The following is a 25,857-nucleotide window of genomic DNA, read 5'->3' on the forward strand; positions in this document are numbered from 1 at the left end:
CTCTCCAACCCTAAACAAGAAGTCTTCTTAGTCAAACAATGAAATCTTCTTGTCTTTCTGCATTTAACTTTACTTGAAGTGGTCGTATCTACTGTTGTTTCTGAGTTACTGTGGACAACAAAATATAATCTCGAACTTCGCTTCTTCTTACAATTCAATTTATTATGCTACATTGCATATGTGTATTCCTCTTTATTGTTTGTTGTTCTTATTGGTCAAATGTTTTCTCTTTTTCTCTAGCGCTGCTAATCCAAGTCCATCAGATAGGTTGCCATAATGAAATGAAACGTGAATGGTTTTTGTGTGGTATATTGTTACATTTCCTGCGTGTGATCTAGTCAATGTTAGTAGATTTATTTAGTAAATTCTCTTGTCGCCATATTTTATGTCTGCTGAGGTGGCCCTGCTAGTCAGTTCCAGATAATCATGTTGCAGCAGTCTTCACAGGACTTTCTCATCCTGTGTGGATGTTTACTGAAAGAGAGCATTAATTGCCTCACAAGCTACCTGAATGACATGAACCACTGCACTCCAAATATTCTTTATTAACAATGGAAAATCCAGGATGGCCCACTATCCTTCCCACCCCTCCCACAGTGGTACTTCACCGTCCACCAAACCAACACAATATACTCGCCGATCCTTACACAATCTCTGCTCCCAATCCCTTACATCATGGCTCATAGCCCTGCAAAAGACCTAGATGCAAAGGGCTCCTGTGAAACTAGTCATGTGATCTACAAGCTAAGCTGCCATCACTGTGCTGCATTCTGTGTAGGCATGACAACCAACAAGCTGTCTGCCTGCATGAATGGCAACCAACAAACTGTGGCCAAGAAACAAGTGGACCACTCTGTTGCTGAACACGCTGCCAAACATAATATCCTTCATTTCAATGACTGCTTCACAGCCTGTGCCATGTGGATCCTTCCCACCAACACCAGCTTTTGTGAGTTGCGCAGGTTTGAACTTTCCCTGCAAGATATCCTACGTTCCCGTAACCCTCCTGGCCTCAACCTTTGTTAGTCACTGTCCTCGCCCATTGCAGTGTTACGTGGCTTTATGCTTAATTACAGACTTACTATTTTATCAGTTGATTTGTTTTCACCTAGTAACACCCGCTGTTTACGTCCTTCTTTGTTGCTGAGCGATGTATCACTTTTCGTTCTGACACCTCAACTCTTCCTTTCCTATATCTTTACTACTTTTTATCTACATAAATGATGAACTATTAGTTTTGCCATTTAATAACTGTGGAAGTATTACAGGCATCGGGTCCCACCTAATGTGTCACCCGCCTATACATTTTACATGAACCTTTTAAGACTCGATCGATCTGTTTACAAAGAGAAAGCAGAATATCTCTTCCTTTGACGTTGTCCAACAACGACCTAGGAAGCTCGACGCCCTCGCGACCCAGGCTCTTCCATGGCTCGCAGTAGTTTGCGACATTCATTTTATTCCTTGCCCACTTGCCACTATGTCGAACTTTCATGGTGATCGTTGGGCAACGTCTTCCACATTATCTGCAACATAAATAAACTTTCTTCCCACAGTATTTCTGAAAACCCAAAAACACCCTAAAACAAACTGAAAGAACATAATAATAATAACTGTTCTTACAATTATTCGTATAAGTCTTGGTCGATTTAATGAGGGGTGGGACAGGCCTAAGCCTTGTGACACCACACCATCCAGCCCCTTCCCTGTCCCCATTCCAGCACTGCACAGCAGTCATTCCGCCACCACACCTAGTCTTCTTATTTCTCTCCTTTTCTACCTTTTCAGCACTTCACTGTCCGCCACCCCCACCATACTATCCCTTCCTCTCTCCCCACTAGCCTCATCCTTGCCCCACACCCAGTCACCACTCCCATCATGCACTGGTGCTGCTGTTCACAGTGTGGCTTCAGTTGCCTGAGGCTGCAGTCGTGGGTGTGAGTTGCGTTTGTGTGAGTGTGTAGTGTGTGTGTGTATGTGTGTCTTTTGTTGACGAAGGCCTTAATGGGCGGAAGCTATAATTGTGTCTTTTTGTTGTACGTGTCTGCGACTCAGCATATCCACTACATGGTGAGTAGCAACTTTCCTTCTCATAATATTCTTTATTAACACTTTCTCTTAAAAAAATCATGTCTCAATATATAATCTTGTATAAAATGTGGGTTGACAGAAGACAAATGGTGTAGTGTGGATAAGATTAAGACAGACCAGGCGTTCATTGTAGCCATGACCTATTCTTTTTTTCTCTGTAGCCTCTAAACACCTTCAAACTGTTATGCCACAGAACAAGTGGTCCACACACAGCAGATGGAGATGCTAATATGCTGTCTCGCCTTGGAAATGTTATGGGTTCAAGAGTGTCTCCCATCTGCACATATAATAACAATATTTCCCACTTTGGGGTATTCTGATACTTACTATTAAATGTAACAAATATCTTTCATTGTCATGGAAGCCTGGAAGTGGGGCATGTCATTTCATAAAAATGTCATGTCACACTTCACAATGCTGTACATCTGCTCACTTGTGAGACTTAACTATTACAACACGTTCTTGATTAAAACAACAGCAGTGATCAATTAGTAAATATATGGCAGAGAAACAATGTTTATGTTGCGACTACATTCTGAGGCACTGTTTAGAAAAGTGTGTACGGCTCTGGAACAAATGTTTTTCAAGACAAAATTGTTTTCTGCTTAGTAAATTGCTTTTCTTCCTGCTGGTGTTATTTAGATTCATGGAGGATGTAATTCATTAAAATCAATAAAATAATAGGTGGTACTGGTCATATACAAATTCATTTCACAAGTGTTTCAGTAAGATACATGGGGAAGTATGGAACCTGCTGATATAAAGACGATTTAGGCTCGTGTAGGTGATCCAGTCAAATCACTGCAGATGAAGACTGGCACAGCTCAACAAATAGGCCACAACCATCACCTTTCCTTTTGTTGCCCAATATTAAGACGTGTGAAATTAAGTACATTTTTATGCCATCTGTATATTATTGTTGTGTTAATTGTTCTTATCATAAAGAAATTTCAAAGTTGCATGATTGATTAATCTGACGCGTTAAAATTAGTTCTCGGTAAATTATAGATTATCGTAAGATTTTGTTTTTTTTCCACTGGTACAGATGTCCAGCTGAATAAAAATAGAGTAAAAAGAATGGCAATCAGAGTCCATCCTTGATAATTTTATGGGATAGATTTGTAATGTGTGAGGGGTTTCACACATGTCCCAATCACTTGCAGTTTCAGTGCTAATGTCACCACTATTTTTTTAAGCCTTTATGTTGCTGTCAGATCACAAAATTATGAAGAAAGTTTTTCTTGGTTCCAGATTGTCTGCTTACATTGATGAGACCCGAAACCTGTTACGTTGCTCTGATCTGAAGAAGGCGAATGCTGCACTAACACACGGCTCAGAGGAAATCCTCGAAAGGTTATCGAGCTTACCCACTACACAGCACGATCCCTACACCTTCGCTGTGGATCTTTTGGTACATACGGTGAGTTACTCAGCTTCAGTTAATCGGTTGTACAACCACACCTGCTTATGTACTCTGGAAGCCACCATAGTGTGCACAGTGCAGATGGATTATCTCATGTAGCATTATCATTTTCACTTACCTGTTCCATTTCCACATGTTGGGCATGAAGAATGAAGAATGACTGCCAGTAAGTCATGACACTGAAGGTTTATGTGTGCTATTCAAATGGTGGAAGGAGTGGACGGACACACACACACACACACACACACACACACACACACACACACACACACACACTCACACAGAAAGAGAGAGAGAGAGAGAGAGAGAGAGAGAGGATGTATCAGTTCTTGACTGCTTCTTTTACATGCTCAGCAAGTAAGTGCACTGTGATCCTAACAGTCTGTGATTTTTTGTTTTTTTTGAGAGTTCACAACACTGAGTGGTAGAAAGGGATACCCTGACCAGAAAGAGCATTGCAGGAACACAGTAGTGTGTAAACTCATGTTGTAGTGACCAGCTGTGTGAAAGATGTCAGTAAGAAATCCTGGCAAGTGCGAGTCACGTGCTTCCTACTTCCGGAAGGGATAACACAACAACACAACCAGAATTTTTTCACGAGTCAAAACATTTTATGGCAAAGGAGTTCTGAACAGAAAAGCTGTTTTTAAGTAGTGGAGGCTGACAAATGTTATGATGAACGAGGAGTGGATGACCTTTCATTTTTACTGATGAGTTGCTCCAAAAATTCAAGGAAACTGTTTATGAAGACTGCTGATTGACAGTGGATGAAAATTCTGTGATGTTACCACAACTCTCCAGAACTCTTATGAGAGTCACAGAAAAGCTGGGCTAGTGGAAACTATGTACAAGATGGGTCCCAAAAAAGCTTACAGAGCAGCACAAGAAAAATCGGGTCAGTAAGAGCCACGAGTTTCTTTAGCAACTTGAATTGGAAAGTGAGGATTTTTTTAGCTCTATTGTGACTGGAGATGAAATGTGGATGGTTCATTACACACCTGAGACAAAAAGACAGTCTCCATTGTGGTGTCACACCAATTTCCCATCTGCCAAAAAATTCAAAACCATAATCTTAGGCAAAAAATCATGGCCTCAATGTTTTGGAACTGAAAAGGCATCAATTTGGTCAAATTTCTGCCTCAGGGGGGAGATCATCAATGCAAGACAATATTGTGAGACCCTAAAGAAACTCAGACGTGGCATTCAAAACAAAAGGAGGGGAATGCTGATGAGAGGAGTGTCCTCGGTGCACGACATTGCCTGTCCTTGCACAGCCTTGGCCATCATGGTGCTCTTGGACTCATTTGGTTGGGATGTTTTGGATCACTTCTTGACTTGACACCTTTAGATTATCATCCTTTCATTTCCCTGATGGCAGATATGAGTGGAATTAAATTTTCAACAAACAATTTTTTTTAAGTATACTTTTTCCATTAAAAAGAAAACTACACCTACTTTCTGACCATACCTTTTTCTCTCTGTGTGTGTGTGGGTGTGGGTGGGTGGGTTTCACATTTTCTTTTTTTCTGTGCAGTTCCATAGAGTATGAGGTTCTTGCAAATTATCACTTTTTGCAGTATGTTAAGGAGCCCTTTATTTAAATAACTCTTCAAGACCTTACCTCAGTAATACTTATTTTGTACACTCCAATTAGTTCATGAGATAAAACAGCCACAATAAGTAAAAGTTCTTTTGTTAATTGCCAACATAAACAAAACACTTGAAACTTGTAGTAAATTGATAATAATTAAGTAATGTCAAACTGCTGAGAAATAACTAGAGACAGTACCTTATGGTCTGTGGCCATTGGCTTCTACAGACTAGTTAGTGGCAACACACACTGCTTCTCCCTCAGTGCAACAGAAATTTAAGTCCAGTTGTGTCGCAAATGTTAGTACTTAACCATTTCCAAAGTTTAAAGATTTATACATCAATTGTAACTAGAGTTATTTGTCACTCTGCAGGTGTGTAAAATATTAAGAAAAGAGTTGTTTGCTCTGTTGCTACTTGTTTAACTATTTAATGTGTCACAATATTTTGGAATGTGAATGGGAGCATTCAAAGTGTCATGGGAGCACACAGAACTTGTGACAAAAAGCTGTCTGCCACTCACAACAGTGGAAGAAAATCTAAATTTGGTTGTAGAGACCATGGAGTAGAGAGTTACCAACAAGCAGTTAAGCATCTGTCTGAACCTTAACAAAAGAGGGCATGTAGAATGTACAAAATATAAACTATTGTTCACTGGTAGCAAGTTATATGATCAGATGTGTGTACTTAAACACTGTTCCCAACCACAAAATGTGTCTTATGTATGGAGATAACCACAGGAAGTTTACAATCCAAACTGATCTCTTCCAACTGTGAAAGCGCGGTGGTGGTTCTACAGTGGTTTAGTTGATAATAATGTGTTTTTCAGTCAGTCGTAAGGATAAGTGATGTGTGAAACCCTTTTAAGTGACAGTGTTCGTTCATTGGTGCTGTCAAACAACATTTTCTGTGTGCCTTGTATATTTGCACTGTGTGTGCCACGTGAAAGTAAGCTCATTCCCTGAAATACAGAAGCAATATACAAAACTGGAGGGATGTGACTTTAATTTTGTACTTCAAACTTCAGTGACCTCTAAAATGTAAATCGGTAAATTTACTAAGAGGAAACAAGAAGCTGTATACAGTTAGAATAATGACTGTGACAATAAAAATGGAGGAACTCCACCTTAAAAACTGAAATAGCAAAACGTAGTCATGCCTGTGTAACGGATGTGAATGCTGTGCTAAGGAGTGAGATGATATTTGTACAACATATACTTTAGATGTAGACTTTGCGTATTTTCAATGAGATATAAGTAGCATTTGGTATTTTTCTAATGATGAAAATGAAGTGAAACATTCTGTTTTCTTTCTCCCCCAGCCGAAGATGACCGTACTGACAGTAACAGGTGTCTTCCGGGACATTGCTAAGCAGAAAAGTTCTCATAGACATTTCTCACGCACTTTTGTCCTCCAGAGACGAGAAAATGATGAATATCAAATTACTAATGATATCCTATATATCTCAAATGCAGCTACACGTGAGGCAGAAGTAAGTAAATCACATAAAATCATTTTTTTAAAAGTGTAATATATGTATCCTTATAGAAGTGTTGTCACTTTTATTATTCCAATCATAGGACACACATTTATGAAGAGAGATAGTATGAAATCTGGAGTTTGTAAGTGAGGTGGATGTCTTAAGACTGGAAAGTTTGAAAAATAAATGTGTAAATCACTTAACAAACAATTTGCAATCCACTCACCTCTTCTTAACACTGCAATGTCACAAAAATATGTCCAGGTTAACACTTTTTAGGCCTGTGTGTGTGTGATCCCACTATGAGCCTAACAGCACCACAGTCTTTGAGGAACAGTAAATCGACAGATCCAGGTCAGCTTTCTGCGTAATATATTACTATAATAAATTTTGGTTTTACATAAACCTCTCTCTTTATCTGCAGTATGTGGTTAATAATACTACTGCACTTAGAGAACTACCAAAATCCAGCAGCTGTAATTGAAACACTCAACTCTAGCAGGATCCCTTCAACATACCCAGCAGTATAAAAAAAAAGAAAAAGCATTCATAATAGCTCTGAGGATCTCTCAATCTCCCTTCAACATCCCAGCAATAAAAAAAATAAAAATAAAAAAATTTAAAAAAAAATAAAAAAAAGTATTCATAACATCTCTAAGGAAAGAATGTTTGAAAGCTAAATGAAAATTGGATGATGTAGTTTTCAGAAATTCCCACTTTAAAAAACCAGATAAAGAATGCAGCGCTTCCTCCAGCTAATTATTAGCTCCTTTGTCTTACATGAAACTGCAGCTGCTGTCATGCTAAAGTGTTGAAGACTGTTTAATCGGACTCATAGCCATCAGTAGTACTCCAGGTCAGTGTTTCATCAGACCTGCTATCCTGCCTCCTATTTCATGATTTCTGGGCAACTCTCCAAATTTGGTAGACTTTCAGTACTGTGGTTGCAGAACTATTGGCTTGTTTCTTGCTCAAAATCATTCCACTGGTCCAGCGCCTCTAAGGCTCATAAATTACTCTCTAGTTTCTGGTTCTGCTGATGTGTCAGCCAGAATAATAAAATGTTGTGCTGTCTCAATGTTACCTTTGCAATCTGTCGGTGAGTTAAGGAGTGTCTCCAGATAACTGTAGAATTCACTCATTACGCTAATATACGATCTATATTACAGACCGATTTCAGTCCTTCCCTTGTTCTCAAAAAGTTTTGAGAAAATAGCTCACAGCAGAATGGTGAACCATTTTCTGAATATAATCTATTAACGACAACTCAGTTTGGCTTCTGTTAATATTTCTGTACTGTGCACTCACACAAACTGAATTGTAGGATAACTAAACAACAAAAATACCCTGTTGGCATTTTCTGTGAGGTTACTGAGCTCCATGACAGGGTGGATTATAAGATTCTTTAACGGAAACTAAAATGATATGGGATTAAAGATCTTCCCCTCACCTGAATTTAGTGATATTGTAATGACAGGAAACAAATAATAGCATCTGCAGCTGATACGAGGGAATAAAAGTAAATTGAGATGTTCTCAGCCTGCCCCTTTTCTTTGTCTACATAAATGTTTTACAAGGGACATCGAACGACTCTTCCAATACTCTAATGTTTGCTGTAGACATCTGAGATAATAGTGGAATGAGCTTTTAACTGGTTCTTGGCCAACACCTTAACCCTTAATGTTGCGAAAACTCATATTAATCCATTCCTGGCAAATAAAACTCACTTTGTGGTACCAGAAATAGATATCAGTGGGCAGAAATATTCCAGATGAGCTTCATGTGTGAAGTTCCTCGGTATGTAGATGCATAATGAAGTGGTACAAACAGGCAGATAAGTTAATCAAAAAGTTTAGTTCTGCCTGTTTTGCGTTCATAAACTGGAACTGTCATAGTGTTTTGACCTGCAGGCAATATTCCTAACATACGTGACACATTTGCACTCATTTCTCTCCCGCGGCATAACCTTCTGGGACATTGCAAGGTGAAAAAAGTGTTTTTCCTATAGAAATGTGCAGTAAGAATATTGTGTAAAGTTGATCACTCCCTAATGGTTAATAAAAAGACCGAATTTAGGGTGAATGCTGCCTCATTAGCCACTCTTCCTACAATACAAGGTGCATTCAAGTTCTAAGGCCTCCGAATTTTTTTCTCCGGACTGGAAAGAGGTAGAAACATGCGCATTGTTTTAAAATGAGGCCGCGTTCATTGTCAATACGTCCCAGAGATGGCAGCACCGTACGGCAGATGGAATTTTACCGCCAGCAGTGAGAATGAAAACTGTTTTAAACACTTAAAATGGCGACGTTTTCCTTACTTGAACAGCGTGCAATCATTTGTTTTCTGAATTTGCGTGGTGTGAAACCAATTGAAATTCGTCGACAGTTGAAGGAGACATGTGGTGATGGAGTTATGGATGTGTCGAAAGTGCATTCGTGGGTGCGACAGTTTAATGAAGGCAGAACATCGCGTGACAACAAACCGAAACAACCTTGGGCTCGCACAAGCCGGTCTGACGACATGATCGAGAAAGTGGAGAGAATTGTTTTGGGGGATCGCCAAATGACTGTTGAACAGATCGCCTCCAGAGTTGGCATTTCTGTGGGTTCTGTGCACACAATCCTGCATGACGACCTGAAAATGCGAAAAGTGTCATCCAGGTGGGTGCCACGAAAAGCTGACGGACGACCACATGGCTGCCCGTGTGGCATGTTGCCAAGCAATGTTGACGCGCAACGACAGCATGAATGGGACTTTCTTTTCGTCGGTTGTGACAATGGATGAGACGTGGATGCCATTTTTCAATCCAGAAACAAAGCGCCAGTCAGCTCAGTGGAAGCACACAGATTCACCGCCACCAAAAAAATATCGGGTAACCGCCAGTGCTGAAAAAATGATGGTGTCCATGTTCTGGGACAGCGAGGGCGTATTCCTTACCCATTGCGTTCCAAAGGGCACTACGGTAACAGGTGCATCCTACAAAAATGTTTTGAAGAACAAATTCCTTCCTGCACTGCAACAAAAACGTCCGGGAAGGGCTGCGCGTGTGCTGTTTCACCAAGACAACGCACCCGCACATCGGGCTAACGTTACGCAACAGTTTCTTCGTGATAACAACTTTGAAGTGATTCCACATGCTCCCTACTCACCTGACCTGGCTCCTAGTGACTTCTGGCTTTTTCCAACAATGAAAGACACTCTCCGTAGCCGCACATTCACCAGCCGTGCTGCTATTGCCTCAGCGATTTTCCAGTGGTCAAAACAGACTCCTAAAGAAGCCTTCGCCACTGCCATGGAATCATGGCGTCAGCGTTGTGAAAAATGTGTACGTCTGCAGGGCGATTACGTCGAGAAGTAACGCCAGTTTCATCGATTTCGGGTGAGTAGTTAATTAGAAAAAAAAATCGGAGGCCTTAGAACTTGAATGCACCTCGTATATCTGAATGCTTGGACTCAGGAATGTAATTTCTGTCTATTTTAATATTTGTATCTGATAGATATGGATTTTGCCAGTACCCACAGACTGCTATTAGTTGTTGTAAGGTAAAAATGCTTTGTTGGAAGTAGGGGGTAAACACAGTACCCGGAGTCATATAGGAGGTGGAGGAGTAGCTGTAGCGTTTTTGTTCTAACATATAAGGAACAATCAAATGAAAACAGGATATGTGGGGGGAAAAAATGGACAAGTCCAAGTAGATCTGGCGCTCTCAAGGTTCCATACAAATTCAATTATTGTTTATAGATGATGATGATGATGATGATGATGATGATGATGATGATGATGATAATTTTGTGTGGCCGAATTGCCTCTCAGTTTCCAGGCATGTGCTTTCCCACTAGACCTCCAGGCCTGACATGTTCCTCTACACTCTTAATGAGAGTGTTTGTTAATATAAACGTATGTGATATGTTAAATTATTTACACTGCCAAGGAACCATAGATCTTAGTATTTGACATAAATGTCAACTTGATAACTATATCTGTGCCTTTGAAGGAGGAGTGTTAGCAGACATACAGACAGTCAGCAGATGTCAAAAAATATTTTTTTTATAAGATATAATTACAAATTAACATTTTTTGAATTTTTCCTTTACTTTTATTGCGAAACTGTTTCTTGTAAAATTTCATGATTCTAGATCATTGGGAAGTACCCTACAGGTTTTGATGACTGAGTTTGATGGCCGTATCATTTTATTGTGTTTACCTGGCATAAATTTCAACTTGAAAGCAATGAATGGGAAGAATCTTACAGTTTTAATTATTCACTCTACAAATATTGAACTATAGTCCAGATCTTTATAACTGTTCATTACATCAATGAATATATAATCCTTTTTTAAATATGTATATTTCGCATACAACTGTATGTATCTCAATCTGTAAGTCCATCTACAATCGCATGTAAAATTTAGACAGTAGGTATGTAATTAATAAAACAGAACAGATTGCTTGTTTAGCCCATGAAACATGGAAATTCGATATACTCTAATATTTGGCAATATATACTGTTCAAAATGTTTGCTAATATACTGTTGTAATTCATCATTGTGTACAATTAATGAAAATATGTCTTTCAAATCTTGTTATGGTGCTGAGTGATACTCAATAGTTACCAAATAATGTTTACACTACTGTGGTTGGAAACCCTCTAGGACTGCACTACTTTGAGCTAATCTTGTTATAAGACTGGTACCTTTCCCAACCCCCACCCCAGACTATCCTCCTGGTGGAGGGTATTTGCTGGTTGACTGGAGAATAGTGGTATTCGTCGATTGGACAGAACAGACACCACCAGCTACACCACCCCATACCCTGAAAACAGGTACCTTCCCCCTATTGTGGGATGCTGTCAGAAAGTATAGTGCAGTTACCTAGTTCAATTTCCGGAGATAAATGAAACTTGCAACTATTGTACTAAATTGTACACGTGCTTATTCAAAGGTTTCAGAGACAATTGCTCATTTCTGTAGAATGGGGATGGATACAACTTAATAAGTAAATACAGCTACCCCTACCGAACAAAAACCTCATACAACCCATACCATTTCATTAAAAAAAAAAAGTTACAATGTATAATGCCTTTCCCTGCAGTAGTTATTCAAGCTTTATCTACTTTCCCATAAAAAAGTTAGAAATCACCCCACAGCATTTGAGAAAGAGTAAAACAGTCCATTCTACATTTCAAAAGTTTACAAACTTCAAAATTATACAAAATTTTATCTTTTCTGATGATCCAGTAATAGGTCTAGCTCAGTATTTTGTATTATCTGGCCATCTAGGACAAGATTTCTATTGATCAAAGACCATAGAAAAGTTAAAGTTTTATCCACTCACAATTCTTACAGTTGCTTTGGGATGCCATGTAATCTTGGACACTGTACATATCCTTATCCTTCCCTGTCTCTGGGTCAGATAAAAACGACTGTTTTGGGTGCAGCATCTTAATTATTAAGAATGGTCTCTCATATAAAAGATGAAATTTGCTTATAATTTTTTCACATTTTTCACCATTTAGTGACTCCTAACTGAAACCAAATGGCCCACCTTGTACTGTATGAGTGTACCTTTCTCCCATCTCCTTTTCCTTCTCTCAGCATCTCTCATTAGCAAATCATTCAAATTATTGTTCCATGACTCCTATGTACCATCGTCCTCCTGTGGCCATTCAACCCATTTTGGGAGGGTATCTCATTATATATGTTCTCCTTCTATTTCCATTAAGGAAACCTTTGCAACTGAGTGCGGAAACTCACTTAGTACCCTTTCAAATTCTCTCACCATGTCTGCCCATTTTGAATGTGTACCAAAGCAATAAGTCCAACAAAACCTGACCAACTCACATAGAATCCTTTTTACTCTGTTACTTTGCGGATGATATTTAGAAATTAATATATGGTTCACACCTTCCCACACCAAAAATTCTTTGAACTGCCTCGCTATGTTCCATTATCCGAAAGCAAATATTTTGGTTTACTCACATTTTTGAAATGATCTCTTAGTTTCATTATACCATTATTTAATGGGTGTAATTTTTTTAGTTTAGCTAAGCATTCCAACACCACAAATATATGTGTCATTCCTCCCTGGCCTGTTGGCAGTGGATCATAAAAGTGCACGCCCGATATATTCTACAAATTGCATGGAATGCTGGGATACAATGCAGTGTGGACGCCAATAGTTTGTACCCTAACCTTCTGACTTGTCTCACAGGATCTCAGAAGTTTTCTAACTGGGCAATTCATATTCTTAAAGTAGTAAAATTTGTTCATATGCATTATACACTTCTTTGGATTGAAATTTGAATATCCTATATGAACATACCAAGTTATTAAATGAATGCTATTTTATGGGATGCATAGTAACCATCTATGTGAGTTGTATTTCTTATGAAATTAAATAATGTCCAATTTCCAGTTGTCTTTTGTATCACTATCACTATGACTTTGGCTTAAGGCCTCAATGTATAACCGTGTCTGTCCTTGCAGTTCACTTTCTAAGTTTCTACAAAAAAAAATTGTCTTTTTCATATGTATTTACTTTCAGAAAAAAACAGCAAATTTGTCTCCATCCTTTATGAATTGGTATGATTGGAGACATACGTAGTTGAGACAGTGCATTGGGTATTACATTATCTTTCCCCTTTACTTATTTAATAGTAAAGTGAAATTCCTGTAGAAAGAGAGCCCATCATGTTAGCTATGTTGAAGTTTGCTCTTTAATAGAAATGTTAATGTACTATGTTCTGTATGTATTGTTGTCTCATATCCCTCTGGTAGTTATTTAAATTTCTTGAATATGCACACTACTGACAATGTTTCCTTTTCCATAACACTGTGACTTTGTTCATGTTGTGTGAGCATTATACTGGCAAAAAAAAAAAAAAAAAAAAAAAAAAAAAAAAAAAAAAAAAGTTTTTGGTTTTTGCCCCAATGTGTGATCAGTTACACATTTTTGGAATATGTGAGAGCCCAATTCCTCATCTGCTTCATTTATGTTTGAAAATTCTTCATGACAGTGTATATCCCATCTCCACATTGTGTTCTGTTTTAATAACTTTATCAAACTTGGTACATTAAGCACTGAATTGGCAGTGAATTTTTGTAGAATCATACCATACCTAAAAAGATGTGAATTGTTTTTATTAGTAGGTTCTGGGCACTTCATGTTAACATCTAATCTGTGTGGGTCTGCCCCAATACCAATAGTATTGACACCAAGAATTTCACCTCTTTTCTATTAAATTACGATTTTGACAATTTAATGGTGACACCTAAGTACCTAATCTCGTAAAAAAATTCATCCAGTGTTTGCAAGTGTTCTTCCCATGTTGTTGATCTTATAACTATGTCATCAACATTTAGCAACACTTTACTTTCTAACTCGTTTTCCAATTCTTTATCCAAAGCTCTTATAAAAGAGAGACTAGGCGAAATGGTAGCACTTCAAATTGGTACGATCTTCCTTCAAACAGAAATGCCTTATACTTCTGCGAATCTTCGTGCAGGGCAATCTGCCAATAACCTAATATCAGATCCACTGTGCTGATGTATTTTACTCCTTCAAACTTTGCAAGCAGTTTCTCTGTTATGGAGAGTCTATCTCTCTGGCTCTATTATTCTGTCTACAGTTCATCCCTCCAACACTATACATACATACATTACCATCTGGTTTTTTAACAGTGTCTAGTTGATCGTTATAACAGCTAGACATTTCTGTAACGTTCTTTCAGTTTCTTTTTGTACTAACGACTTCGTCAGTACTGGTATGGAGTAGAGTCTGACATAAAATGGATTGTGTTGTTTAATCTTCAACCTACGAACAAAGTCTTTAATAACACCTGCGCATGTTAAAATGCATAATAAAGAAATCATATCTTCCTTTTCCTCAATGCTTAGATTCTTTGATTTGTTGATGTTATCAATCATGTCTGCCTCATTCAAGTGTACCACATCTGAGCCATAACTGGTGCCTGTAATTCTGTTTTAATGTAGTTTCTGTCAATAACGCGAGTTTTAATCTACCTGTGTTCCTCTGTGTGAACTGAATGACAGGCAAGTCATACTCTGTTAGAAATTTTAACAATAAGTTGTTGTCATACAAAAAGTCTGTACCTAAAATCATAGGTATATTTAAACCTTTTACTACAAACATTACTTGTTGAAATATGTATGTGTTTAATGTAAATTCGATAAATAATTGTGCATTCACCAGTTTGCTTGTCATATCTGTTATTCCAGTTATCTGTATTCCTGTGACTGTTAGCTGAAGGAATGCATTTAACAAATTATTTTGCTTTAAGAAATAGTGATTACTACTGATATGTCACTACCAGAGCCTAAAATGACTTCCACAATTATGCACTGTAGAGTGCATGTGAATTTTGATTTCATACATTCTTTTGTTTGTGTATTTCCTTCACGTAGTAAGACATCTTTTACACTATGCCCATAATTGTACCTAATTAAGCTAGGACAAATTTGTTGTGGCTCACTTTCTAGTGCACAAGCCTCTCCTCAGAAGCTTATTGGTTTTCCCTCTCTCTCATACTTGTATTGTCAAATGTGTTATTGTGATAATTTCTGCTGTTCCTGTTTCTGTATCTATTCCCTGAATGGTTACAGTCACATCCGTTGTGTACCCTGGTTCCTCCACTCGTAGCACTCTCCCTGGTGGGGCGAGATCCTGTGTTAACATTACTTTGCTCATTATTATTTTGATATTGCTGCCTGGGTGCCATCTTTCTGATTGCCTTTTCATTATGTCCACTTGTTCTAGATATTCCAGTAAGTTGTTCTCTTTTTTCCAGTCCTTCACTAGCAATTTGTCCCAATTCTTGCTTTATTAAGGTGCCAGTCCACAAAATATCTGCACCCATTCCATGAACAACTGTTGTATCGTTTCAGTCATAGAGGTTCTATTCTCAATTTCTTTTGTGCCCCGTCACTCCAATACTTAGACTTAAATGCTGTTTCGAAATCATTGTAAGTTGTGAATTATTCTGCCCCACTGTTCAGTATTGCCCATCAAATGACTTATTAAAAATCGTACCTTATTAAAATCTGACCAGGAATCAGCAACATGCCTTTAAACGACTTTAGAATTGAAACAGGGTGAATATCGCACAAAGGTGAAAACTTGGTGAATTTATGATTTAATCATTTGCTTAGTGTTGCGGTAAAGTCATCACAGGTATTAGTTACGGTCCTGTTTTTTAATAAGTCTGCTACCTCTTGTCTTAGTTCTTTGTCTCCTCAAGACTCAAAGAGTTATTTCGTGTCACTGCATTTGTGTTTGAACTTAAAATATAACAACTGTTTTTTCAATACATACATATATACATTATTGGTGTAAACTTCTGGTTGTTGATATTTGTTGACAATGTGGCTGGTGCAGAAGACTTTTTCTGCCTTTGACTACTCTGAGCACATCTTCAGCTCTCTTGGAACGGCACGGAGACCAGGCAGAATACCTTACACAAATAGTAAAATGCATACAACAGGACTTTCGCTTAATAAATCTTATTACTTAATAATTAAAACTTCGTATTCTAAACAATTATTCTGGATAACAAAAATGCATATAATTTACTAGTGAATCTTGTTCATTTATATTCAAAATTAGTGCAAGATTTCACTTCCACTTAATGAAATTATTCATTTCCGAACTGTGCGTACAAAATACCTGGAAAATCTTACACCCTCACAAATCCTGAAGACAGACATTGGTGACTGTCGATTTGCTTCCGACGAAGAGGTGCGCATTTGGGTACAACAATGATTCTGTAGGCTTCCACAAACATTTTTACCCAATGCCATTCACCATTTCATCTTGCAGTAGGATAAAAGTATTAACAGTTATGGCAATTACTTTTCAAATAATTAATAGTGTACTTACTTGTTTAGATCTTGTTTTCATTTGACTGCCCCTTACAAGTATATAAAGAAGAGGTAATTACCAGTTTGAGTAGATTAGCACAAGTTGTTATTACATTTCACAGGAGTGACCAGTGGTAACTGTTCCTGCCTGTTCGTGTATAACTTGAGTTGTTGCATAACACTGAATGCCCTCCTTCATGATGGGATTAACAGAACACACTGTGTGATGAACAAAATGAAGTACTGTTATTTTCTAAAAGAATTGTTGACTTATTTCCTGTTGGATCATAGGGCAGCAGTAAAGACCTTCCATCTGGTTCTGTTGGCAGCCAAACATTTCACTTCGCTCCATGTTTTACCGGCTTTCAGAGCTTCTTCTTCCACCGTTCTTTTCCATGTCTTTTCGGGCGGTCACGTCTACGTGTTCCTTGTGGGTTCCAATCCAGTGCTGCCTTTTCAACAGCTCCTTGTTATTTGCATATTGTGTGACCAATCCACCTCCATTTACTCTCCTTTATTTGTTCACAGAGTGGTTTACTTGTTCATGGATTGGTCGCTGGTTTGTCATCTCGAACAATTCGTCATTTGATATAACATCTGGCCACCCCACACTTATAATTTTCCGAAGACACCCGTTTATAAAGACTTGCAGCTGGTCTACAATCATGCTTGTTACCTTCCATGTTTTGCAACTATACAGGAGGACTGACTTTGCATTGCTATTGAACGAGCACAGCTTGGTTCGTCTCGAGATGTTCTTATTATGTCAGACAGGGTACAATTGTACAGAGGCTCCATTTGCCTTCCATATCTGACTCTTTACATCCTCCTTGGCCCCTACATCTTTACAGATGGAACTTCCTAGATATACAAAGGAGTCTACCTGTTCCAATTCCTTTCCATACACTGTTTGCTTTGCTTGTTTTCTATTTTGCATTCTCATTTCCTTAGTTTTCTGGACATCTATTTTAAGTCTTGCAATTTCTGCTTCCTCTTTCACCTTTCCAACTTTTCTTCCATGTCACGCAATCTTTGCGAGAGCAGACAGCTATCATCAGCAAAGTCAAGGTCTTCAAGCCTGCCTTGCATTCCCCACCGAATACCTCTTCCCCTATCATCAACAACTCCTTTCATTACGCTGTCCAGTACCAACAAGAACAAGGTAGGTGACAGAATACATCCCTGCCTCACCTCAGCATTTGTTTGGATAGAGTCAGTAAGTTTCCCATAGTGTGGCACCCTACATTGATATCAGTCATACATGGCTTTAATAATATTTACTATCATATTCTTCCAAGGTATGCCACATAACTCTCCTATTAAGAGAGTCAAATGCCTTTTCAAAATCAGTAAATGTAAGGTAGTGTGTGTTCTGCCATTCTGGACTCCGCTCAAGTATTATACGCAGTGTGTTGATGAGATCGACACAATTTCTGTGCTCTCTAAACCCAGCTTGCTCGTTTCTCAGTCATGCCTTGACTGAGTCCTTCATATGATTTAGCATAAATCTACAGAGTACTTTACTTGGTACAGATAGGAAGGTGATGCCTCGCCAGTTATTACAGTTGGTAGTATCCCCTTTCTTTGGCATCTTAATAATCAGACCTTCTTTCCAATCCTTTGGCATTTTCTCTTCTGACCATCTCTTCTCAAACAATGGATGCAGTAGATTTATGGTGGTGTCAATGTCTGCTTTTAGCACCTCAGGTGCAATATTGCCCATTCCTGGAGCCTTCCCGTTCTTTATCTGTTTGAGAGCTATTTTAATTTCAGTCTTAGTTGGTGTGTTTACATTGATTCTGTCACTGGCATCTGGAAAATTCCATTGCCTTTCCCTCTCTTCAGGTTTCTCTCTGTTTAAGACTTCAGAATAGTGTTCTCTCCATCTTCTAAGTTGGTCTTCTTCTGTCCTCAACTGTCGACCCTCCTTACTTTTCACAGGTCTGTTCTTGTTGAAACCTTTTTTGGACAACATTCTAGTGATGTGATACAGCTCTTTTGCATCAGCCCTTGCTGTGTCTCTCTCTCTGCTCTCAGAGCTTGCTCATCCATCCACTTTCTCTTATCATTTCTCACACTCCTCTTTATTTGATAGTCAGTAGCTGCGTACTCAGCTTGCATTCGAGTTTTCTGCCATCTTGTTTTACTCATATTTAATTTTGCCTTAATCTCCTTCCTACAGCTGATCAAATTCTATGTACACTCAGACATCCAATCTTTCTTCAAATGGTTTTTAAAGTCAATGACCTGTTTGGACACATTGCAATAGACGTCCTTAATCTGAGTCCATGTATCATCAACGCTATTTTCATCATTTTCCTGTGCTTCTCGGAGTGCCTCGTAGCAGTTCCTTAGCTCAATACAGAAAGCTTCATGTTTTGATGTTATTCTAAGTTTTCCCACATCATATTTTTGTTCCGTTGTTTGAACTTTCTATTTGTAGCCATGATTTTTAGTCCAAAATTTGCAACAATAAGGTTATTTCTCACGTTCATCAGCAACCTTCTAAATTTTTTGCTTAGCGCTATATGATCAATTTGGTTTTCCGTTCTGTGATCAGGGGATACCCATGTAACCTTATGGCAATTATTATGTGGGAATAATGTACCTCCAAATACCAAATCGTGACTGGCACAGAAATTTGAAAGCATATCCCCATTTTCATTCATCACTCCGATACCATGGACTCCTTTTACATGCTCTAGGCCTTCATTGTTCTTTCCGACTTTTGCATTTAGGTCTCCCATAATAATCAATATAAGGAGAGGTAAAGCTATTTTTTTTGCTCAGTATCTGCGGTTTCTGTAGGAGCATAGTATTGGATGACTGTGACATTTTTAATGTTTGTCTTAAAACATGCTGTCAATGGTCTTTCTGAAACCGGTTTCCATTCCATAAGGCTCTTTTTGCTCCTTTGGTTAACAAAAGTCCAATTCCATTTCTGTGCTCTGTATCCTCTTCGGCAGGCCCAGAGTATAAAAAGGTGTATCCATCTTGTGTTTGGATTTCTCCAAAATCTAGGCATCTCACCTAAGTCCGAGACTGTCCAGTCTGTAAGTCGTCATCTACTTTGTAACCTGTTTCAGTCTGCTGGCTTCTCTCAATATTCGAATATTCCAGAAACCTATTTTCATTGTCCTTTTCATGGCAAAGGTCATCATATTTGAGTCCGTCCGACTGTTCTTTTCTGCTGTTTCTTTAATCATTTGTTTTTGGGAGTGCCAGTGATTGGCCCACAGCTCCCTAGTCTGATGGTGACACTGCCACCTAAGAGCCTCCAGTCTTGCCTGATTTTCTTTTAAGGGTTTACTCCCCTAGGTCAGCTGGCTTCCCTACACCTAAGAGTTCCCCCTTCCCTTTATTATGTTTTGAGATGGCAGGAAAAGGACGGTAAGGACAGGCTTGGGATAGGTGAAAAGGACCCATGAGCCGTTGTGGGACACACTTCGTTGTGCTCCTTCCCCTCGGCCAATCCGGCATGGGTGACCCAGCTGGTAGCTAAGCTACCGCTGGTATAGCTCTCAGGATCCAGAGCACGCAAACCTCCTCGCCCACACGGACAGTGCTGCTGTAAGGCAGTGTCCCCTGAGGAGGCCTAAAAGAGTGACTTGTATCCAAATGTTACAAAATTAATGATTGGAAAAGCTTCCCCAACATTGCAGGAAAGTACCTAGATACTGGTACAGTGAAAGTATCCAGAGTGACTGTGGAATATCCTTCAAAAATCCTAGTTGACATTTGCTTCCATCCTGACAACTATTGTGGTCTTCCACCTTTTACTTCACATATATAAAATTACTTACCAGAACAAAATCGACACTGAAATAATTGCTCTGACTGCCATCTCTGGAGGCTTTAAAATGATATCTTATAAATGGAAGAGTGGCAATGTCTCATTTGGTCCAGAAAGATTGTGATCAAAAATGACAAATAAGAAAAGCGACTTGAAGCAGAATGTGAACGAAAGGATTATTAAGAGGAGTCAAAATTGGCTCACCTTCAACTTTGTTGCATAATATTTGTTATATTCTTTGGTTTACAGAACCCATTGCAGTCAAATGCTGGCACCAGTCCATTTAAGAGGTTTACATACCAGTATTAACTGTGGACTCACTGCAAGTTGCCTAAAGAGGAGGGGGAGGGGTGGACTGAAAAATTAGTATTTTGACACACACAGTTTAAATAACGCAGCAATGCCCTATTTTATCATATGCATCTTCCCACATTCTTCGAAGTAATTCAAATCTGAGTTGTTTAGCTGGATCATCAATCAGCATAGTTGGGAACTTTCTGTTTCTAACAGTATCTGTTCGTCATCAGAGTCATTAGGGCTTAGAGCTATGAACAACAGCTTTTGGTATTTGAGAGTGATTGTTGGATGTAAAAACTGGGGGGTTGTTATGTCAGCAATTTCATGATGGTCCTTGCCCTCTTCACATTATTCTTAGGTGTCTGGCAATGTCTCATTTCGTCTAGAAAGAGGATATACAAGAAGATATACAGAAGGAGGAGAAGAAGATATACAGAAGAAGGATATACAAGACCTAGTGCCAAATGCCAGAATGTAGGTGCAGCTTTACGATTATTCACTTCAGGACAAGTGCACTACCCATTGTGATAGGAGTGCTATAGTCCCCAACACCAAGGATGAGTTTCTGAGTGATTTAGTGGTACTGCTGAATGTGGTTATTGGAAGTTACGTTAATAGTTCAGGGTGCACAAGAAATATTTTTTGGAAACTTCATATCAGTATTTCATATTTTTTACAATATTTCCAAGAAATAAACTTGAATGAGCTAAACATTTTGCATTTATTACACTGTTAACTAATTTGAAATGAGTGTTGTTTATAATATGTAACATCCTTACATTTATTTACTCTGTTGAAGATTCTCCTTCATGGTGAGATATTTAGAATGTGATGTATGACTAAATAAATGTCTAATTATGTTACACAGTATATGTATTTTGTTTACAGGAGGCATTCAAGTACGTAAGACCACCTAAAAAAATAAAGAAAAAGCGACCAACGCCTAATTTGTCAGAGTGCGAGAAGGAGTCCATGACCGGAATGGTTCAGCAACTGACTAGTATGTCAGCTCTGTGGTCACAAAAGTATGTACCATTAATTTTGTTGATTTACTTCATATTATGTATAACTCATTGACAGTGGAGGAAATACCACAAATATAGTATTTGCTGCCTCCGTTGACGAAGTTGCTGATAGGCACTTCTATAATGGTGGCGGCAGTGGTTTGGAGGCAGCCTGTTCAAATTGATGTATGGAAGGAAACAGATGGTATTTAACCAGAAAGGGGAAAGTTCTCCAACACTGGTATTTGCAGCAATGTCCTGATTTCAATCTCAACCCCTCCCCCCGTGGGTTTGTGCATGGCACACATGGGCGCCTAGTTATTGCAGCCAATTCTTCCTTTCCTGGCTGCATTTCCTTCACCTTGCACTCCCTCCCTATCCTTGCTCCTTCCCCACTGCTCCCCTTCTTGCCCTCTCCCGGTGTTCCGATTTATATCCACCTGGTTTCCTGTATTGCTTGCTATTTTCTTCCCTCTGTCTGCTCTTTCATCCTTTTTGGCATTTAGATCCCCTCTTGAAGTTTGACCTCCACTTCAGAATTTCCTGTTTTTAGTGTTAGCCATTTGGGGAAGAACTCCCTCCCTAGCATCTACAGTGTGGATTCCTCTCCCTCCTTCCTTCCCCTCTCCCTTCCCTGCTGTAGTCCCCTTCCACCCTGCTAGGCCACCAGCATGTGTAACTAGTCCGTGTGGTGGGTCTGTTATGTACCCATATGGCTGAGCCCCTTGACAACACAGGAATCACACTACTGATACCTGAGCTTTTCCCTCCCCATGTATGTCAAGGAGTGGTGGCTTGTCTTCTTGGAACATCAGAACTCTCGGCAACGGCCCCCGTGCCAGATGGCCCTCGCAGTGGCTGGGTGGCACCTGTGGGGAAAGCTCTTGGTCAGAGTGGGTGGTATCAGGGCGGATGCTTGGCACATGAACCGTATCGAGCTGAAAAAATCTGGCCATTCTCAAACGGCCATCTCTTTGAATGGGGAAGGATCATTGATTGCTGTTTCTATGAGCCGACAACCTTCCCTTACGTAGCTACACCTTGGGAGGAGGGCCAGGCTTGCCGTCTTCAGATGAAACACTTTCCCCATTACCTCGTCTGTACCAGGACAGATGGGGATACATTCACTGCCACAAAGCCATTGTTTTTTGTGGAAAATATCAAGGACAAGTTTGGTGAAGTGGAGTCCCTTAGTAAGATGTGGTCGGACTCCCTGTTGATCAAAGCTTCTTCAGCCAACCAATCCACAGCTCTCTGTGCCTGTGATCGTCTTGGCCGTGTCCCAGTGTCTATTAATCCTCACCAGTCTCTGAATATGATCCAGGGAGTGATTTTTCATAGGGATCTCATCTTGCAAACTGAGGAGGAACTTTGGGCTAATGTGGAGCGGCGTGGCATTCATTTTGTTTGACGTATGCAGAAGGATCGCAAAGACAACCGCATCGATACTGGTGCCTTCATTCTGGCTTTCAAGGGAAATACCCTCCCTGAGAAGGTCAAGTTTATGTGCTAAGATGCGTGAGCTGTACGTCCCTCCACCTGTGCAGTGCTTTCGGTGCTTACGTTTTGGGCATATGTCTTCCTGCTGTACAACGGACCCTCCGTGTGGTGATTGTGGACACCAACTCCATGAGGGAAGCCCTTGTGTTCTTCCACTCCCCTCCCTCTCTGAATTTCCCAGCTTATAAGAGAAAAAAAGAAGATCCAAGAATAAAAGTCCCTGGATTACCTGTCTTACGCTGACACTCACCAAAAGTATGATAGGCTCCATCTAGTGTCACTACCTTCAACTTTTGCCTCTGTTACTTCATTTCCTCCTCCTACCTCTTCCTTATCCCAGTCCCCGTCTCCTTGCCCCCTTCCCCCTCTCCTTGCCCCCTTCCCCTCCCCTGCAGTTCCCCCAACCTCCCACACGGGAGCTGCCCCTACCCCCCCCCCCCCCCCGCCCCCATCCGCCTGAAGAAGTATCCCCCTTCTTCTGCATCTCCCAGGCTGGAAGACTCCTACCACCACTCCGCCACGAGACACTTCATCTGTGCGCCCCAAGGTCGCCTACTCTTTTTCAGTTCCAGATCTTGCAGATGCCTGTATTCCTATGCCCTGCCCTCCTCCACCTCTGAAAGAGGAGGAGAAAAAGAAGAAACATAAATCTCAAGCAAATGCCCCTCCCCCCCCCCCCCCCCACCCAATGCCATGTCCCCCTCCCAACCTAAGTCTGACATCTTATTTATGGATGTCACCCCATCCTTGCCAGTGATGACCACTGACCGAATGACATGACCTCTCAGCTTCTTTATGTCTAACCTGGACTCTCGCAGCATGATCATCCAGTGAAATTGCAACGGATACTATATCAACGTCTTGTCACCACCTATTCTGCGTTGTGTTTTATTCTTCAAGAAATGCATTCCTGTGATGACCACTCTCCAACATTTTGTGGTTATTGGGCATTCTGTTGGAACCATGCCGTCCCCTGGGTAGCATCTGGTAAGATCAGCACTTTGGCTTGCTCCGATGTCATTAGTGACTGGATCCCCCTACGCACCAAACTGGAAGTAATAACGGTTTGAGTGCAATCACCATTTGCAATGTCTACCTCCTCCATGTAGGCCCCTTCCTTACATTGCTTTGTCTACCATAATCCAGCAACTCCCACACCCGTTTCTCCTCCTTGTGGATTTCAATGCCCACCACCCATTGTGGAGGAGTGTCACATCAGCGGGTTGGGGTCTCCTAACTGACCAACTTATTACAGACCTCGATTTGTGTCTCCTCATTGTCGGTTCCCCTACCTGCTTCAGTGCTGCTCATGGCACCTTGACTGCTATCAATCTCACAATTTCCTCCCCTGCCCTCGTGGCTTCCCTACATTGGTCATCCCATGGTGACCTTTGTGACAGTGGCCACTTTCCGGTGATTCTATAATTCCCCTGCTGCTGCCAGGCAGACGGGCCCCCATGTTGGGCATTCTGGAGGGTCGATTGGCCTTTATATACATCTGCTGTGCACTTAGACACCTCCTTCTCAAATTCCATTAATGCATTTGTGCAAGGCGTCTCTGCCACTATTCTTTTTATGCTGCTGGCACTGCTGCCCTCCCTATCCACCGGTCCCCATCATTGTTGACCAGTACCGTGGTGGACGAAGGATTTTGCTGTCACCGTTCAGGACCGCCGATGTGCGCTGCAGCAAATTAAGCAACACCCTTCACAGACCAACCTCCTCACTTTTAAGCATCTCCGTGCTAAGGCTCATTACCTTATTTCGCAGACATCACACAAATTATGGAAGAATATGACGATTCGAAATTTATACAAAAATTTCGTACTACTACTTTTTGATCTCTTAATTGAGAAGCTGGAGCGTATGAATTAAATGTGAACTATTTTGGAACATAAAGCTATTTGCTTTTAGTGGGCCTAATAGTCATTTGATATTGGTACTTCGTGAATTATATTCTGTCGTGCTATGAAATGAAAATGATCATTTGTACCAAAACAGTCTCGTTGATTTGGTGTATGTTACAATTGCTGCAACATTAGACAAGCCTATTTATTTTCATCTATCAGAAAATGACAAAATAGATGAAATCAGATCAAGAAGTAATACCAGTTTTGGGTACTATTTGTAATAACAGCTTTTTTAGTATTATGCAATGACATTTTGATTTTTCACGTAGCAAAACGTTTGATAAAATTTCATGAGGTAATAGATTCTTTCGAAGAAAGGAAAGTGTGCCATGTAAATTTGTAGCAAGATTGGAGAGAAAAAAATGCTAAGACCTAAGGACTGAAGAAATGTGTACTGTCTTACTTGTCTCTTGTCTTTATTGTTTTATGTATCCTATATTTAATTTTATGTCACACAAAACAGCAAGTTATGAACTAATAGACAATAAAGAGTGCAAATTTTCTGAAGAGTTCTTGTTCCCCCAGTTACAAATAATCCCATCCAGTATTAACTGCGAAGATTTATTTTATTTTGAGAGAGAGAAAGAGAGAGAGGAGGGTCAGGATGTCAAACCGGCTGACTGGGAGCAGGAGAGGCACCACAGGGGATTTTAATTTCCTCTGCCGTATAAATATAGTTTGATGGCATTCGTTACAAAATATACAAGTTTGAATTCCACAGAGCGAAGTACAGTCATGTGCGATAGAAGAATGCTGTGTGAAGAGGCGTGACAGTGCACTTTTTTACACTTAAGACCAAATAACATGTCTTACATTTCCTCGAACATATGTTTCATGTATCAGACTGTTCAGAAAGATATACACTACAAAATGAACATGTTTTGAAAAAATTT

General features: G+C 39.8%; 1 protein-coding gene across 1 annotated transcript in view; it reads left to right on the top strand.

Moving 5' to 3' along the window:
• Window positions 1-25,857, top strand: part of LOC124551146 (nuclear RNA export factor 1-like) — a 214,143-nt gene that overhangs the window by 180,435 nt on the left and 7,851 nt on the right. Inside the window, exons 12-14 of the mRNA XM_047126110.1 lie at window positions 3,343-3,511; window positions 6,426-6,596; window positions 21,439-21,575. Coding sequence (XP_046982066.1) covers window positions 3,343-3,511; window positions 6,426-6,596; window positions 21,439-21,575 — 477 coding nt within the window. The remainder of the gene's footprint in view (window positions 1-3,342; window positions 3,512-6,425; window positions 6,597-21,438; window positions 21,576-25,857) is intronic.

Source organism: Schistocerca americana, chromosome 9 (assembly GCF_021461395.2).
Source record: "Schistocerca americana isolate TAMUIC-IGC-003095 chromosome 9, iqSchAmer2.1, whole genome shotgun sequence".
In the NCBI taxonomy this organism is placed as follows: Eukaryota; Metazoa; Arthropoda; class Insecta; order Orthoptera; family Acrididae; genus Schistocerca; species Schistocerca americana.